The sequence below is a fragment of the Tamandua tetradactyla genome, chromosome 9 (assembly GCF_023851605.1).
Source record: "Tamandua tetradactyla isolate mTamTet1 chromosome 9, mTamTet1.pri, whole genome shotgun sequence".
NCBI classification, from domain to species: Eukaryota; Metazoa; Chordata; class Mammalia; order Pilosa; family Myrmecophagidae; genus Tamandua; species Tamandua tetradactyla.
The window spans coordinates 33,961,997-33,981,299 of NC_135335.1; the positions used below are offsets into that span (position 1 = coordinate 33,961,997).

Here is a 19,303-nt window from a genome sequence, read left to right on the forward strand (position 1 = left end):
GACAAGGGCTGTGGGAGCAATAATCAGGGTACAAAGAAGGAGAATACCTGTGGAAGGCTACCTTAGATCTGAAACTCAAGGAGTGACTCTGAGTTGAGACCTGAAGGAATAGAAGAATGAGTTGAGACCTGAAGGAAAACAAGAAATCAGCCACAAGGGCCATGGAAGTACATTCTAGGCAGAAGGAATAACAAAGGCTTAAGATTAGAAATGTCTTAGCATGTTAGAGGAACAGCAAGTTGGCCAATAAATAAAGAGAATCCCTGGCAAGGAGAAAAGAGAGGAAGCAGCACCCAAATCATGTAGGGTCTTGTAGGCTGTGCTAAGAAATTTAAATTTTATGCCAAGAGCAATGGGAAGCCATAGAGGTTTTGATGTAGGAACAGGAAACGTGTGGATTTCTTTTAAGGATCATTTTGGCAGCTGGGTGCAGAACCCACTGCAGGGAAGCAGAAAGACCAGTGAAGAGGTAACAGCAGCCACGCACCTGCAAGTCGATAGTGGCCTGCACAAGAACTGTGCCAACAAAATTAAAAGGACAGACGAGATAAATTTCTGAGGTTGAACTGACAGGACTTGTGCATGTAAGAAAAAGAACGGTTTGCTTTACCAAGACAGTAAAGGGGTCATTTATTGAGATGGCAAAAACTGGGGAAAGGTCAGAGGTTTTAAAGGGGGAAAATCAAGAGCGTTGCTTTGTCTATGTTAAACATCAGACAATATCCACTTGAAAAAATCGTGTTGGAACTACCTGGGTGAGATTTAGCTGAAGATGCTACTCTGGGAGTTAGCACACCACACCACTCCACATCGCGGTCCGTCTCCTGGGGGCTCATAAAATAACTGCAATGCCTTTTCCTCATTCAGCCCTTAGCAAAGGAGAGGAGGCTGGACTTTACCCTGTGGGCACTGCTAAGCAGGAATGAGACTACGCTGGGGAGCTCGTGGTCAGATGGGACTCCAAAGAAGTTGCTCTGGCCGCATCCTTCCTCGCGTGAGGGACAAAGGCGTGCAGGGATGCCGGACGGTGAGGGGCCGGCAGCGACATAGCGGCCCGGCAAGGCTCCGCCTGCCTCCGTCTGGGCATTGAACAGCATCCTCCCCCACCCCGGCTCCTGCACTGCGGGCCTGCCTCTCAGCCCCCTCAGTATCTGTCCCCTCGCTCTCTCACCTGCCTCCTTCCTCTCGCTCCGGGCCTGGTTCTTGCCTTTAGCCTTCCGGCCGCGCAGCTCGCGTCGCTGCGGCTCCGGAGAGCCAGCGCCTTTCCGTCCCATGGCCGAGAGAGATTCGCCTTGCGAGTGACGCACCACACCGCGGTAAGCGGTCGCGGCACGCGAGCCGCCCCAGTGGGGCAAGGCATAGTCACGCCCCTCCACCACGGCCAAGCCACACCCTCAGAGGAAGGTCCGCCTCGGCCCCGGCAGCCAGTGTAAATTGCGTAGGCAGAGAGACGGAACCAAACAGATACTTTCTACTTCCGGTGCTTTTGCGTTCTCACGTTTCCGGAGGCGTGGGAAGGCACGTATGATCTCGCGATAGGAGAGAAAGGGCGCAGGGTTTGAAACATGGCGGACGACGTGGATCAGGTGAGTGCGTTTTGGTCTAAAGCGGCTTCCCCCGCGCTCCCAGTCCTGGCCCTTCTCGACTTGCCAGGGCTGCCTTCTCTAAGCTCACGGGAAAGTGTCCTTACGAACCACCTCTTTCTGGCCCACTAAGGCTTAATCTGTCTCCTTCCCCTTGTAACCGCATCCCCTTCCAGTTTTGCTTCAGGCCCTCAGTTCTGTCCTGTTCAAAGCCCGCGCGCCTAACAGCGATTCCTGACTCTCATCACTTCCCTTCTCTTGTCTGTAGATAATGAGAATAATTTTCCGTGTCTGCCTCGTGGAGCTGTCAGGATTCTGATAGAAAGTGTGGCAAAAAAATTGAGTTAGTGACGTTATTACTCAGCGTAGTATAATAATTATCCACTCATTCAACCAATACGTAGTGTGTATCAGCTGTCGGTGACTAGACATTACTCTAGGCACCAGGGACAGACATAATCCCATTACCACGTGGAGCTTATATTCTATTGGGGCAAGGCATACACGTGTGAGATACATAGGAATTGTGACGTGGTATGAAGGAAACAGACAAGGGACCGGGTACGGAGACCTTACAGGGTTTTTCGCCTGCTCTTCTTCCCCAAATACTCTTTCTGATGAATGTCGGGCCACAACTTATTCAGTTTTTCCACTCAAATCTCACCTCATCAAAGAGGATTTCCCTGGCCACCTACATCAAATAGTACCACCACCACCCCAGTCTGCTTACCTTGTTTAATTTCGTCATAGTATGTCATTCTTTATTTATTTTATTTTATTTTTTTCATTTTAAGTATGTGCTACTTTGTATAACAGCTGTCTTCCCTGCGAGAGCAGGAATTTTGTTTTGCTTACTGTTCTACCATCAGGGTTTATAACAGTGCTGGAAACACCATATATTTATGAATGAATGTATTGGATGATCAGGAGACCTCTTTGGAAAGGCAACATTTAAGGTTATAGGTTGAAAAGGGTAGAGAATGGGCATCTCAGACTGAGTCTAAAGTAGCAGCAGGATTCTGTCATGTGTATATTCTTATAGAACTATAATTGTTTATTTATATGCCTCTCTCCTAATTGGGCTGAACTCCTTAAGGACAGGTGCCTTATATTCTATGAAATTGTAGCTTGTCCAGCTCTTTAACGAACACTTGTTGAACTGGAATAGTGAGAGAGTCACCAGTTGAGGTCAGGACTTTTTTTTTCTCATTGATCTGAAGGACAGGTAGAGCCTGTGCTGGAGTCATGATTGTTCTCACTGAAAACTCTTTCCTTGGACAATCTTATCAAGTTTCATGGCTTTAATCCTCCCTTCCATATGGATGGCCCCGAGGTGATCCTAGCCCTGACATCTCTGAAACTTCAGACCTATGTTACCAACAGTTATTTAATATTTGTATTTAATATTTGTATTAATATTTAATATTTGTATATGTATAATATTAATTATTAATATAACTATTTTAAGTGCTTTCTGTTTGCCAGGTTTTACTTTAAATATATTGGCTCATTTAATCTTCTCAAGAAACCTTAAGGAAAGGTTGTGGCATCCTCATTTTACAGATAAGGAAGCAAAAAATTAGATTTGTTATCTCAGTTTGTACAGGTCAAAGCTGGGATTTGAACCCAGACTGCCTTGCTCCAAATCCAGTGCTTTTAACCAGTAGTCTATACTTTCTACTACCTATTTTCATCTTACTGTCCATTTGGCACCTTGAACTCAATCTTCCTTGTGGTGGATTCATAATCTTCCCTCAGACTTTAACGAACATCCCTCCCTAGCATCCTGACTGGTTTGTGGTAGGCACTAAGTGAATGTTTTACAAATGATTAAATGATATTTGAGATAAGGCTAAAGTCTCAGAAAGTGGCTCCGTTTACCCTGAAATTGGGTCAGGCAGTTTATTATTTTGAGGGAACAAGGTCTCACTGACTTTGGTATAGCCATGATTATTTTGCTGTGTAACTCCTTTCTTTGTGTATATGTTTTCTCTCATTTATATAGCACTTATGTGCCAGGCACTGTTCTGAGCCTTCATATAGGTCATTTAAGCCTCGCAACAACAGTATGAATAGGTACTGTTAATCCCCGTTTTACAAATTAGGAGATTGAGGCATACAGAGACTAAGTAACTTGCCCATGGTCACATAGCAGAGCAGTGATTGGAACATTACACTATTCCTAGTATTATGCTACTGTTTCCTCAATCAGCAACAAACTACCAACACCGTAGAGGAGCCCCTGGATCTCATCAGGCTCAGCCTGGATGAGCGAATTTACGTGAAAATGAGAAACGACCGAGAGCTTCGAGGCAGATTACATGTAAGTTTATTAAATTATCTTGAAATTAGACTACTTCTGTATCATCCCTCCCTTTCCCCACCCCCTTGAAATGTAGAAAGTATCCAATGTGCAAGAATATTTTGAAACATGGAAGAGGGGGAGTTAGAAAGTCACCCATATTTCTACAAGCCAAATATAACTATTTTATATATGTTAACACTTTTTTCTCTTTACAGAAATGTGTTTATTATGAAATGTTTTCACTCCCTTCATTTTTTCCTTGTGATTATTTGTAAATTACATTTGTCCTCCATTCTTATTTAATTTTTAAAAAATTACTGCTGCATAAATGTGTTTTGTAAAAAAAATTAGACAACACAGATATATATAGTGTAACAGATGAAATCCTATTTTCCTCTATTGGTAACCACTGCTAAAAATTGGATCTGTATTCTTTCAGATATTTTTTTGAATAGTTACACATATATATTCATGTGTGTGTGTCCAGATACATTTATTTTGCACTATATATCCCATCCTTAAAAAAATAAATGGGATCCCGCTATAAATATTTTTGTCACCTTAATCTTTCTTGGAATTCCTTGATCATGAGTGCATACAAATCTCTTTTATTCTTTTTAATGACTACATAGGATTCTGTATACAGTAGTGATCTATAGGTCGTTTTCCATTTTTTGCCGTTGTATATCATGCTGCAGTAAGCATTTTTATACATATTTCTGTGCGCATATATACAACTATTCCTATAGGATTGGTCCCTTTTATTCTAAAATATGTATTTTTTACTACTTCCATTCTACCCTGTGGTGATTAAAAATGGCTAACACTGGGTGATGCAGTCGTGGCTCAATGACAGAATTCTCTCCTGCCGTGTCGGAGACCCAGGTTTGATTCCCAGAGCCTGCCCATGCCAAAAAAAAAAAGGCTAATATTTATTGAGCATGCCAGGCACTATTATTCTGAATGCTTTATGTGTACTATATAAAGTACATATATATATATATATCATCTTTATAACAGTCCTCTGAGGGTAGTATCTGTCCCATTTTATGGTTGGGGGAGCTCAGGCTCAGAGAAAGGTGGAGTTACTTGCTTAAGGTGGCAAAGCCTACAAAGGGAGAGTCAAAATATGAACACAGACATTCATAGACACCTATTACCAAAACTTTTCCATCTCCCCAAACAGAAACCCTGCACCCGTTGTACTTTAATTCCCCGTTTGCCTTTCCTCCTCAACCCCTGGCATCCTGTGCTCTATTTTCTGTCTCTATGAAAAGACTACACCATTTTACATTACCACCTACAGTGTTCTGGGGTCCATATTTCTCTACGTCCTCCCGGCCAGTACTTTTTATTTGCTGTTTTTTTTTAAAAGCCATTTTTAGTGAGTGTGAAGTGATATCTCATTGTGATTTTTATTCACATTCCCTAGGGGCTAATAATGTTGAGCATTTTTTCATGTGTTTATCTGCCATTTGTTTATCGTCTTTGGAGAAATACCTTTCTCCAAAATCCAAGCAGCAGGGAGCGATTATCTGGGTTATTTATATTATCCTTGGTTATGACTGATTTGTTATTCCCTTATGTTAAATTCTTAATTACAGGTATTTTATATTTCAGCTCTAGAATTTCAATATGATTTTTTGTAGACTCCAATACTTTTGTAAAATTACTTCACCTTTGTTTTCATGTTACTCCCCTCTTCCTCTATATTTTGAACATATCAATCACAGTTTATGGTTAAAAAACAAAAAGTAAACCTTTCTCCAAAGTTCTTTGCCCATTTCTTAATTGGGTTGTCTTTTTATTGTTGTCAGTTTTAGGTTTGGTTGTTTTGTTTTTAAATTTTTTTAATTGTATAATATAACATATATACAGAGCAAAGAAATAAAACAATAGTTTTCAAAGTACTCCTCGACAAGTGGCTACAAGACAGATCCCAGAGTTTGTCATGGGTTACCATACAATCCTCTTATATTTTTCCTCCTAGTTGCTCCAGAATATAGGAGGCAAAAGGCTTATATACTTTTTTATCATCACAATTGACTTTTTTCCTTCTTTTTTTTTTTTCTGTGAACAATAACATATAAACAAAAACAAATTTTAGGGTTTTTTTTATCTCGTTAGTGTGTCGTCTCTGGTATATTCCCCGTGTGACTTATTTGCTACTTTTCTTTTTATGTTAGCTGGTGAACCACTTTGCACTTTGGTAGAAATAAGGGTAAGTGGGTTCCACATAAAGCCCCAGAAGGGTCATCTTTTAGTAAAATGCTAACTTTTGAATGGATTGAGTACATCCCTGAATATCTCAGTTGCAGCATTTATTGATTGAGCCTGCAGATCCCAAACACAATTAAGTTCTGGATAAGCTTGGGGATTGCTCCATTTAACTTTACTTTTTTTTCCTCATGTTTACTTTTTCCTTGTTTTTTAACCATGAATTGTGATTGATATGTTCAAAATATAGAGGAAGAGGGGAGTAACATGAAAACAAAAGTGAAGTAATTTTACAAAAGCATTGGAGTCTACAAAAAATCATATTGAAATTCTAGAACTGAAATATAAAATACCTGTAATTAAGAATTTAACGAAGGGAATAACAAATCAGTCATAACCAAGGATAAAATAAATAACCCAGATAATCGCACCCTGCTGCTTGGATTAAGCAATACTCTTCTAAATAACTCATGGATCAAAGAAAAACAAAAATACAACAGAAATTAGAAAATATACTGAAAGATAATGATATGGAATGTCAAACTTTAAAGATGTAGCAGAACATGAAATGTATTGGAGAGAAAGAAATTAACTTTACTTTTATGATGCTTAGTCTAGGCCAGGGCAGGGAAGATTGAATGACAGTGTCTTTGCCCTTCAGAAACTGTACTGCCATCATTTTCGCATTTAAACAGAGGGCTTTTATCTGCTTTTCTGTCAAACTGTTATAGGTAGATTTGAAAGAAGTCTGTGATAAGTGATGAATTTGCTATTTTCATAATGAAGTACAAATATAAATAATGTGACTGCCTTAGATAACAAAGAAGGTGAATCCTTTGAACACAATTTTAAGTTATTTTGATAGATTCATTTTTAGCCATATAAACAGGTCAGTGAATTTGTCATTGGAAATGAAGAGTGTGTTGGTACAGTCAGAATTATTTTTTTATTTGTGTGCAAAAGTTTGTGGTATAAGTTTGTCACTTGTCATTGAGCCATTTGTGTATTATAAGCCCTATTTCTTTCTTTGTAACTTGATTATTATACTTCTCGGTCCTCCACCCTCCCACTCAGGCTTATGATCAACATTTAAATATGATATTGGGAGATGTGGAAGAAACTGTGACTACTATAGAAATCGATGAAGAAACATATGAAGAGATATATAAAGTAAGTCATGCAATTGTGTTCACTGATTTCGAAATGCCAGTTGTTCTCAATATCCAGCAGCTTAAAACATATTTATGGAATGCCTGTCATGTGTTGTCACCTGCTCATGGACTCAATAGAGAGCAGCATTTAAAAGCAGGGACTTTGGGATCAGGGAAACCTGATTTCCTATACCGGCTTGGCCACTTCTTAGCTGTGCTATATACCTTGGGCAAAGTAATTAATTTTGCAGACTTAATATCCTCATTGGTAAAAGGGGATAATATTACTTACTTCATGGCTTGCCAGGAATTAATGACAGATGATAATATAAGATGCCTATGTGTGTTTATAACAGGAATGCTGGACAGTGTTCTGTTTTATGTTGATTCAGTCTGCCAATACTTACTATATTAGAAACCAAAACTGAGCTAGTACACGTTACCACCCAGTCACATTTTTATAAACAATACCTGTATTTTCTAAAACAAAACATTCTGTGTTTGTTCTGCACCATTTTACAGTTTTGCAAATCTCTTTAACATCTGGATTAATTTATGACTCCTAAATTCTCACATGGTTTTTTCCTGCATTCATCCTGTCGCACCATGTTGTGGTAGTTGAAGAAAATCTGGCCTCATGGTTGGAAAAGTTAAAAAAAAAAAGCATACATTTCAAACAGGGATACTTTCCTTTGATGTTACTCCCCAAATCAGCAAGTGGTAGTTTATCTTTATTTTGTTTTGTTTTGTTTTGTTTTTAAATATTAAGATATCTTCACACACATGTAGTCTACCAAAAGTATACAGATGGCTCACAGTATCATCACATAGGTTGTGTATTCATCACCATGATAATTTTTAGAACATTTGCATCACTCCAGGAAAAGAAAGAAAAAGAAAAAAGAAAAAAACTCATACACACCATACCCGTTAACCCTCCTTCTCATTGACCACTAATATTTCAATCTACCCAATTATTTTTACCCCTTATCCCCTGTCCTCATTAATAATTTATTTTTTATCCTTATTATTTTTACTCCTCTTTCCATACCCTGGATAAAAGGAGCATTGGTCACAAGGTTTTCACAGTCACACGGTCACCTTGTAAAATCTAAATAGTTACACAATTGTCTTCAAGAATCAAGGCTATTCAGTCATGTATATTTAGGAGTTGTAACTGATATTTCTAAATTCTGAGATACTGAGCAATTTGTATATAACCTGGTCATTCCCTAAAACTTTGGGTATTTATGTGACACCTGAGACTCAAGAGTTAGAGCGCTGAAGCTATGAAAGTCAGCATTACCCCATTTAGCAACTGTTTAAAAAGCTGAAAAAGTGATCAGACTATGTCTAGAGATATAAATGAAACTGATCTGGATAGGACTAAGGTAAATCAGAATACTGGGTAAAGGATGATCTGGCCCATATTTTCAAACTTCAACTTCTGTGCCAGACCAAAGGGAGAAATGTTTATTTGGTGCAAAATTTATATTTTGGGTGGCACATTATCTAATTTAACTGGTGTGGTCAGTTTACTTGAACGCCGTAATTACGTGGAATATTGAATAGGGCGTGAGATCTTGTCGGTTTGTACAGGTTAGTGTGATGCCCCAATATATCCCAGAGTAATTTGGGAAGAGAATTAAAAGTATTTGCACAGTCCCCTTGGGGGACTGGGAAGTAAGGAGAAGATATTCAGCCTCCCCTTCTTGGAATTCCTGATATTCTCGCAAGCAGTGGGGACAACCAGTTCAATAGGCTAAGCCCTCGATTTTGGGGCTTGCCCTGATGAAGCTTATTCCTGCAAAGGAGAAGCTAAACTTACTGGTAATTATGCCTAAGGGTTACCCCCAGAGAACCTCTTTTGTTGCTCTGATGTGGCCTCTCTCAAAGTCAACTGGCAGGTGAATTCACTGCCCTACCCACTCTCCACCCCCACCACCCCTACGTAGGACTTGACTTCTATGGGGTGTAAATCTCCCTGGCAATGTGGGACCTGGTGCCGGGGATGACCTGAGACCTGGCATCATGGGGTTGAGAAAGCCTTCTTGACCAAAAGAAGGAATAGAGATATGAGACAAAGTCTCAGTGGCTGAGAGATTTCAGACAGAGTCCAGAGGTTATCCTGGAGGTTATTCTTATGCATTGTATAGATATCCCTTTTTAGTTTATAGTGTATTGGAGTGGTTAGAGGGAAGTACCTGAAACTGTTGAACTGTGTTCCAGTAGCCTTGATTCTTGAAGAAGACTGTATAATTATATAGTTTTTACAGTGTGACTATGTGATTGTGAAAACCTTGTGTCTAATACTCCTTTTATCCAGAATATGTACAGTGGAGTAAAAAAAAAAAAATATGGATGAAAAAATAAATAGATAATAGGGGAAGGTAAAGGGTAAAAATTGAGTCGATTGAAATACTGTGGATCAGTGAGAGGGGAGGGGTAAGGGGTATGGGATGTATGAGTTCTTTTTTTTCTTTTTATTTCCTTTTCTGGAGAGATGTAAATGTTCTTAAAAATGATCATGGTGAAGAATACACAACTATGTGATGTATTGTGAGCCACTGATGGTATAATATGGTTGAAGTGTATGTGTTTGGCTATTTCTCAATAAAAATATTTAAAAAAAGGCCATTGGAACACACAGTTCAGCCGTTTTAGATACTTCCCTCTGGCCACTCCAATACACCATAAACCAAAAATGGAGATCTGTATATTCATAAGAATAACCTCCAGGATAACCTCTTGACTCTGTTTGAAATCTCTCAGCCACTGAAACTTCGTTTTGTTTCATTTCTCTCTTCTCCCTTTTTGTCAAGGAGACTTTCTCAGGCCCTTGATGCTGGGTCCTGGGTCATCTGGGAGTCCTGTCCCGCATTGCCAGGGAGATTTACACCCCTGTGAGTCATGTCCCATGTAGCAGGGAGGATAGTGAGTTCAAATGTCAAGTTGGTGAGCAAGTGGTAGTTTCTTAATGTTAGTGGCAGTGTGGAATCAGAAACCATATCAGTCATTTCATATTATTCTTTGTTAAATGAAAATCCATCTATCTTATACATTGCATGGATCATTTACCTGTGGATGATTTTGTAACATCAAGCACCAGTCATTTAGAAAATATTAGTTTACTCAGTTATATAGATCTCCCAAACATTTACACATTTCATGGTTCAATGTTTTAAAAATCACCCTTGCTAATATCGTCAGTGATCTCATAAAAAAATCTTTACGTATAGGAAAGCCATCTCATGTGCAGTGGCGGAGATGAGTTTCCCCAAATTCTAATTTTCACCAAAAAGTTTGAGTTTTATCAATGACAACAAATACCGTCAGTTTTTTTATTAAACTGCCAGGTACCCTTCATTTATTTTCAGGAAAATGTCTGCCACATAGCTGAACAAGTACATATTTTTCTGTCATTTGTTCTTTCACGTTAAAATATTAATCCTAAAAAAAGCTTTCTGCTCACAACTCAGTTGCATAAGTGCTTTTCCATAATCATAATTCATTCTGCCAAGATTGCTTAATGCTTCTCATTTTATCACATAGAATAAGATTTGATTGAATTAAAAGTTTTTACTCCTTCAGCAAGAACATTGAACTGGTTTTTGTTTTTGTTTTTTAATTGCAAGTATGTGGTGGTGAGGGATATAACTACTAGTAAAGTTTGGTGCCAATTCCTTTATTTGTGCTGAGGCATCACTATTGCTTTTGTACCATCTGCAAATGTCAACACAGAAGAAAAGGCAAAAAGTACCTTTAGTGTTATTACAGAGATTGTTTTAGCTTCATGAGTCCTGTGAAAAGGTCTCAAGAGTTTGCAGACTACTTTTCAACAACCACCACTCTGCTGGCGCAGACCCTCCAAGAACATTGCGGATAAAAACATGGGTTCAAATTTCGGGATTGCCAGGGTTCAAATCCTGGCTTCCTTGCTTACCAGCTACAGAGCCAACCTATCTGTAACTGTTTCTTTGTCTGTAAAATGGGGATAATGATAGGACCCACTTCATAGGGCTATTGTGAAGATTAATTGAGAAGTTAATTGAAAAGTCTTCAGGGTAGTGACAGGTACATAGTAATAATTCAAATGTTAGCCTTTGTTGTTTTTTTATAATTTTGCTTTATCCTGGTTTTCCTCTTCTCTCTGACTGCTCCTAACTCTTGTTAGTTTTCTTTTTTCCCCACTCTAAATATGGACAGTGAGACTTTTTCTTCATGTGCATTTCTTCCCCTCATATATGTCATTCAGTATTACAGTTATAACTATTGTATGTTGCAAACAATGAGTCTGTAGCAATAATCACTATAGCGTAAAAGCTCAAGCTCCTTGGAGTGCATTTAATGCATTACAAATAACTATTTATTAACAGTTTATTGGGTGCTTACTATGTGCCTGATTAAGTTCCTAGGGCTTCTTTATTCCTTTAGTTTCTCACCTCTGTTCTTCTCCCTCCAATTAGTGGTGCCTACCTGAGGCCATTTGCTATTGTAAATTTGGGTGCACACAACACTGTTAATCTGATCTTTGTTTCAAGACTGAGTTTATTGACTGGGTCTTTGTTCCACAAAGCTTTATTCATGTTTATCTTCCACAGTTTGGGGTCTGGAAACAGGGGACTTTTCTACCCATATAAAGCCCTTATTTTCCATCTCCCTATTTCTTTTCATCTCTGCTTGAAACCCAGCTAGTTCTTGCCTGATCTTATCTCTTTCTTGTACTGTGTTGCTAAATGAATCAGACTAATAGAAATACTTACTTAACTTTTGACTTTTCCAACCTCTACCCCCAAAGCTATAGCTTTGGGAGGCCCTGGGTCTACCTTCCAAATTGTTACAGGCAACAGATTTACCCAACATTTTGCCAAGGCTTAAGGGGGCTTTCAAACATTCCAACCTGATGTATCTGTTTCCTTACTGCCTAACACCAGGCCCCTAACAAAGTTAACACCACAAGATCTCCATTTCCCCATATATGACTGTAGCAGCACATAGAAAAAACCTGGAATTGCTCAACACGATAGAAGTTTACCTCTAGCTCACATAACAGTCCCAAGTGTGTTTAGAGCAGCACACTGTCTTCTCTATGGTTAGTCAGGGATCCAGGATCAGGTGACTCTGCCATCTCCTGGATTCTTAGCATCATCCTGATCCACCCAGAGGTAGGGCAAGGACCAGAGAAGGAGGTGTATGTCCGGGTCAGACCCTCTCACCTCTCTTTACTTCCCATTGGTTAAAATTCAATCACATGGCTGAGTCCAGTTGTAAGGGAACCTGAGAAATGCAGTCTAACTGCGTACTTGTAAGAGGAGAATGGGTTTTGGTGGCCAGCTCCAGTCTGCTCTGCCAGTTTTTTGTATTCAGGAAAAGTAGACGGTTAATAGATTGGTTCTTTGTGCTACAAGGTAAGTAGTCCTATTTTTAAAATCCAATTTGTGTGTGCTATGATGAATCCATGTGTAATAATAATATGAATATATATCAATGTGTTTTGTGTATATGAATATATATCAATGTGTTTTGTGTTTTTTTCTTCTTCTAGTCAACGAAACGGAATATTCCAATGCTTTTTGTCCGAGGTGATGGTGTTGTACTGGTTGCCCCCCCATTAAGAGTTGGCTGAAAAAAAAGAATTTGTCCTGTGTGGAAAATTGGAGACTTTGTACTATCGCCTCTTCAAATGTCAAAGATATGGAAAGGAGAAGTCGGTGTAAATTTTGACATTAAGAAATAACCAAGATTTTTTTATGATTTGTAGATAATTTTCAAGTTCTTAAGCTAAATAGAATTTTTATTTTTTGCAACCCTTCCAAAAAATGTAATCATAAGATGTAGAACTCTTTTCCAGGCATTGGTTTGCACCATTATTTTTCCAAATAATTTCTGATTTTTCTTCTTCAAATTAAACCTGACTTCCTTTTTTGATTAAAAAAACAACAACAGTCTCCTGTTCTGTGAATTCTTTAAAGTAAGCACACCTCCATTCATTTAATACACATTTATAGTGCATCTACTCTATTACAAGCACCAAGTTGAGTGCTGACCAACTAGTTTTGTCACTCTGCTTCCTACCCTCAGGTTTTCTGTGGAGGTATTTATTGAAAGCAGCAGTTTCAGGGTATTGAGATCAGTGCTGACAGAATAATGCATATAGGGTATCTTAAGAGCACCCGCATCAGAATGGGTGTGGTGACGATAATGTGTCGTTGTAAACATTGACATTTGCAGTAGAATATGAAGGGCAATTTGTTTCTTATTCCTGGTCTGATTTATTTCTCAAGTCAGGCTTCAGTAGTTACCGACCTATACTGTTCAGCTTGGTGTCCTACCAATACTATACTTGTTTTATGGCTCAAATAAATCATTTTCCTACCCTTCTTGTGTTTCAGCAGGATTGCAGGCCACTAATAGGGTGTCTTGATGGCATGGCATCATAAAATGGAAAGCTGCTAAAAGCAGGTTTATTTTTAATTTCTAGCTTCAGTCAGCTAGCGCTTAGTGCTTGCAAGCTAAAAGAGAAAATATGTATGTGTGTTACAATCTCTAAGACTTTTTCAAGACTGGGCTTAGAACGTGACATCCTCACTGACTAGGTTGCACCATTCTGAAATGTAGATTTCGCATGACTTGTCTGTAAGTATGCTGAATGTGTGTTTGTTAATCCATTATCAGGCACAATATGCTAACAATATTTTAAGCTGTGTGCAAAAAAGATACCTGTGGTAGATATTGTGAAAAAAGTTTTCACTTTGATTATTTATTGTACCTGTCACTGGAAGCTAATGGAGAAGGGGAAACAAGCAGGATACACTGATGGCGGTTGTATCTTACATGATTTTTACTTATGTGAGTGGGCGGGAAAGACTCTCTCTTCACTTCTGCTGTCCCCACTTTGTCCCTAGAGGTTCGTAGTCCTGGGAGCTAACCTGATTATAGAAACTTGTTACCTTTGGAAAATGTGGCTTGTGATGCTGGTGGTGGCAAGTGACTGCTTTGAATCACTCTTGAGCATGACCCTTACCTAAATGATGATGATAATGGTGAAACAATAATATTGCCACCATCTGTTGAACAGTGTCCCAGGCAAAGGCATTCTGTGTATGTATTCCTCTTTAACCTTTACAACTCTCTTCCACAGAACATTACAAGAAACCAAAGCTCAAAGAGCTTAAATCACTTGCCTGTCACACAGGTGGTATGTGACACTAGGGTCTCAATCTGCCTGACTTCTGAGGCACAGGTGTGGGTGTGGTATGCTGCAAAGACCCTGGCTGAGAAGTAGTAAATGGCTGTGCCTATCTGTGGTGTCACCACAGCCCTGGCATGACTGGGCTTCTGCCCCTCTTACCCTACCATGCTCTGCATTTCTCTCTAGTGTTCCGTTTATTTTTAGTGGTTTCTGATCTCCATACTTAATTTCTGAAAACGTTTTCTCTTCCGTTCTTGATCATCTTTCTCCCTTTTTTCCTGGGATGATAGATTGGACGTGAACTACTGGCTGTGAGGACTGTTGTATACGTTTCTGAAACCCATGCGGCTTAAAATCTGACAGTTACCCTTATTTATAAACAAAGTAGAAAAAACTCAGTTGCAACATACAAACTTGTACTCATCTCCTAGCTGCTAAGAGACAGGAAGAAAGGCAAAAGATAAATTGCAGTATAACCATCTGTGTGTTACCAGAGGGAGAGGAGGCAGTAGGAATTTTATGAGTCCTTTTGGAGTGCAAATCCCCGAGAGGGATATCTCAGGCAGGGCCCTGCCACAGTCCTCCACGTGGAGGTGTTTTCTGTAGGTCCGCGTGGGCCTTGCACTCTGCGGAATCATGCGGTCAGAAGGCCCCTGTGCACCATGCCTGGGAGGTGGGAGGCTGCTCATGCTCTGCGCCCTAGGTGGCCGACTCTCGCCTGTTCATTGGAGCTGGTGACTGTTTGCACAACACAGCAACATACAGTCCAGCCCATTTTTCCCTTGGAAGCCTCTCAAGCAGGTGCCACACCTGGAACCCTGCCTTGGTTTCATCAAAGAAATTGGATTGTCTACCTCCGACAAAGATGGGCAGACAAAATGTAGGCAGTTTGCAACTGTGAACAATGCTCACCAATGTTAGACGTGGAAAGTAAAGTTTCCAGTGTCATGCTGATTATATGAAGAAGCTGCATTGTTTCTGTATCACACAGCTCTGCTTAACATGTTGGTTTCCTTCTTGGGCAAGCTCTTCACCGTAGCCGATCCAGGCTTGCCACTTGCCTGCCTATCACTTGTAGTGGGTCTCATTCTCCTAGTTGTGTCCTGTGCCCCATCCATGAGCTTGTCATTATGGCCAAGATTACATAAGACTGATTGGCTAGGCCTGGGTCCTGTGCCCAACCCTGGAACCAAGAATGAGATTATTCTCACCTGAACCATATGGTCTCAGAATGGTCAGATATCGTTCTTTAAAGGAAACCAGAGGGAAAGGGAAAGAGGGGCTGGAAACAAATAATACCTATTATAAAGGGATAACTTTAAGTCTGCTCCAATTTATAAAAAAATAAATGATGTTGTTACTTTATTATTAGCAAATTTCTTGGGACACTCATAATGAGACATGGTTTTCAGCTCTTGCACTGGAATCTAGTAAGAGGCCCTGAGCACCCTGAGGGCAAATCAGTGTTCAATAATTGGGCCTGGTTGTAGCTGGAGTCCTCTGGGGGTTGTCAGGTTGGGGGTAGGTATTAGGATCCAGAAGGGAGAGAGTTGGAGAACACTGAATCCCACCAGACAAGTTGCTTATGAGCAGGGACCATATTTACAACCCCTGGCAGGGGTCCTGGCAGAAATTTTATTCTTAATAAATGCTGAATGAGGGAATAATTAATTAAACAAACAAAAAAAAAACCAGTGCAGTACTTTGTGGTCAACAATGGGTAAAAGGGGTACTTTCAAAGAGGGTGAACTTTATACATTGTTTCCCAGAGACTTGTGGCATCCTCCCCACACTTGGTCAGTGCTACTTACTTTTTAATCCTCTGACCATCTTGCTCCTTTCACCATTTACCTGAGTATCTATAGGCCACCTATAGATGGTGTAGTAGGTAACTAAGTGGTTACCTACTTAGTTATCAATTTACATGGAAAACTAACACCAAGGAATGAGGAAGGTGATGCCAGGTATTTTAAATTCTTTCTAAATTCATTGCCCAATTTTAATAGAGCGGAACATGTACATTCTTATTTTCTTGGCTGCTTCTAAAAGCTCACTAGATATGGAAGCAGCAGCATGCCCCACTGCAGTTTCTGATATTGATTACTCCAGAGGAATTTTTGCTTGGTACTCATTCCAGATGCCTCTCTAAACTGCTGTGAGGATCTGGGTTCTGGGTGTTGACAGGACCTTCAGAGCTGCCCTCAGTGGGCTTGTCAGGCTAGCCATAGAGGATCTAGCAGCGTGATGAAGTCAGATAAACCCAGCTTCAAACCCCAACAGTGCCAAGTACTAGCTAGGCAAGGTACTTATGCCCTGAGGTCAGTTTCCTTAGCTGTGAAGTGAGTTCATTCTCGAGGTGGTTCTAAGTACCGAAAACAAGGCAGTGCCTAGAATGTTACTGACACACCATAGACTCCTGTTTTGGAAGTCATGGAAGGTGGCAGCAATTTCCAGAAACCAGAGTGGTTTGCTAAGACTGCACCTTCATTTCCTTCCAGCCATCCTCACCCTTCATCCCCCAGATAGATTTCAGGAGATTCAGGAACAGTTTAACTCATTCAGTTAAAAATTATCATCAGCTGTCTGTGTACCAGGGTCTCTCAAGAGAGGACTGAATCAGACAAACTAAACAATGCTAAGTGCAATGAAGGACACGAGGAAGGTAAGGTGATGGAGCATGACAGCCGTGGGGGGCAGATGTAACATTAGAGGGGCTCAGGGAGAGTTTGTCTAAGGAGGTGACATTTGAGCAGACCTGTAGACTTCTGGCAAAACAGCATCATGCATGCGCTGAAGCACAAACAGCTTTGCCTGGGCAAGGATCACCAAGAAAGTCAATAGACTGGAGGAGAGTGAGCCAAGCAAGGGTGGTGACAATCAGGTCAGAGAAGGGGCCAGATCACTTTGGGTCCGGGTGTAATGGCACTTTCGTTTTACAAAGGGAGAAGAAAAGCCCGGGAGAGTAAAAGAGACTTGCCTAAAAGCAAGTCCAGGCTAATCTAGTTCTGAAATCTGAATTTGGGCCACCATGTGGCACGACTCCAGCAGGAGCAGCTCACACGATAGTCCACGTGAATGCCACTCCCTAGAGTCAGGCCCTGTGCAGATTGTGTAGCTGCACGGTTGTCTTCAGATCGCACGCTAACATTTCACCAGCTTTCCCCTTTGCAAAGGAAGGCAACTCCCTTCTGGGGAGCAGCTGCTATGTGGACCACATGCGAGCTGAAATTTGGCACTCATAAAAGGGAAAATACGGTGCATCCTGCCCTCAGGTGGGTCTCATGGAAAAAGCACCGAGTTGGAAATCAAACTTGCAAGACTCAGCTCTATCACCCACATTTTGTATGAATTTTGGCAAGTCTCTCATCCCTGCTGAGCCTCAATTCCTCCCATAAAAGTTGAATTTTAGCCCCAAAGAGCTTGCCACGAAGCTCAACCATGTTTCTAGCACAGAAAGCACACCTAAACACACACATCTTAATTTTCAACACCAGGGGGTGCTGTGCTCTTTGCTTTTCAACTTCATTTTTTCTTGCCTTATAGTCAACATATACCACTGTAGCCAGTGAGCAAGTTGTCATTTATTTCCTTAAATCCAAACAGTTTGTGGAACTCAATCCTACAATATCTGTTGCTGCCAGCAGCAAAGTAGGAAAGAAAATACAACTGGCCCAGGGAGCAAATTATCAGGTAAAATTCCCTTTTAATTGTGCCCACATCCTGTTGAACTAAAACGAGACTTTCAACAAGACTGCATTCCAGACAAGATGTTTTTTGTCTGCGCTTTGTGTCTTGTGCTTGTAGTAGAATGGATAGCGCTTTGGTCAGGGTTTGAGGCCAGATTCTGCCACTCTGTTGAGCAGATCCTTTTCACTGCTCATGACCTTGGTGTCCTTATCTGTACAGTACTTCCACTTGGACTGTGGGTTGAGGGGAAAGGCCTGAGTTCACCCTGTTATTCATTAAAAGAGCCCAGGGTTTGAGTTCTTGCAACACTGTTGGTTGGAAAGACTGCACTTATTGGGAGTCAATAAGCCTTGAATCCCAATTCCATCCCCACTACTTATTGGCTGAATGAGAGACTCGGTCTCTCTCATCCTCAGGCTTCTCCTCCATAAAATGGGTATAATAGCAGTGTCTACCTCATGAAGAAGGAAGGTCTGAGGATTATAAATGTCATCCACAAAGGATCTTGCTCAGTGCTCAGTCTATTTTTGTTTCCTTAAGTTAGAACAGCAGCTCCACATAATGTGCTCCCTGGCTCTTCCTACCTGCCTTTCAGGGCTCTGTGGCTGATCCACAGTAGCAAAAGTCCACTCATGAATGTTTATCTGTCTTGATATCAAGAATCGAAGCCACTCTTTATGATCTCAGAGTTTCTGCCTTGCTGAGTCAACTACAATATTAAAAAAAAAAAATTTCCCATTGACCTTTTCTTGTATTGTTTTTCCTTTATGATTTCCAAGGCTGAATACTGCTAGAAACTGGGTTGGATAAAAGCTACTCATGATAAGGGTTTTGAATCAGATGAGGGGGTGGCAGGTTGAGGGCAGTGGTGAGGGTTGGCAAGAGAAAGCTCCCCCTTTGCAGAGTCCTCTACCCTCCCTCTCTTTGGTTCTCAAGAGTGTTTTCCTCGGTTAACCTTTAGGGTACAGAGAAGTGAGTGGACCCAGCTCGGTGACCAAGGTCACTCAACAACATCACGAGAGGATGACATCACTGTCAGCTCCTGCCCAGGAAAAACCCAGGGCTCAAATAACCAAGGGAAAGGGCAGGTCATCCTCATGGCCGATTGACAGAGCCGTGTGCAGTCCTCCATCAAGTATCAGGGTTTGGGAGTGTTGCTAAAAATTAC

General features: G+C 40.6%; 2 protein-coding genes across 4 annotated transcripts in view; one reads left to right on the forward strand and one right to left on the reverse strand.

The window, feature by feature from the left end:
* Positions 1-2,059, reverse strand: part of XPC (XPC complex subunit, DNA damage recognition and repair factor) — a 41,759-nt gene extending 39,700 nt beyond the window's left edge. For 2 of the 3 annotated variants that reach the window (XM_077116424.1, XM_077116422.1), the window contains exon 1: positions 1,172-2,059. In XM_077116424.1, the coding sequence (XP_076972539.1) occupies positions 1,172-1,274 (103 nt within the window). In that variant the 5' untranslated portion in view covers positions 1,275-2,059. The remainder of the gene's footprint in view (positions 1-1,171) is intronic. The other variant, XM_077116423.1, reaches the window with a different exon arrangement.
* LSM3 (LSM3 homolog, U6 small nuclear RNA and mRNA degradation associated) lies at positions 1,375-13,204 on the forward strand. Its single transcript, XM_077116425.1, has 4 exons — positions 1,375-1,586; positions 3,796-3,906; positions 7,180-7,275; positions 12,802-13,204. The coding sequence occupies exons 1-4, from the start codon at positions 1,566-1,568 to the stop codon at positions 12,880-12,882; spliced, it is 309 nt and encodes a 102-aa protein (XP_076972540.1). The 5' UTR covers positions 1,375-1,565; the 3' UTR covers positions 12,883-13,204.
* The last annotated feature ends 6,099 nt before the right edge of the window (positions 13,205-19,303 follow it).

What these genes read in the sequence shown, in the direction of transcription:
- LSM3 (XM_077116425.1), top strand. Translation starts at nt 1,566, where the DNA reads ATGGCGGACGACGTGGATCAG. An exon ending in AGCTTCGAGGCAGATTACAT is followed by an intron (nt 3,907 to 7,179) that starts GTAAGTTTATTA and finishes CCTCCCACTCAG; the next exon opens with GCTTATGATCAACATTTAAA. An exon ending in CATATGAAGAGATATATAAA is followed by an intron (nt 7,276 to 12,801) that starts GTAAGTCATGCA and finishes TTCTTCTTCTAG; the next exon opens with TCAACGAAACGGAATATTCC.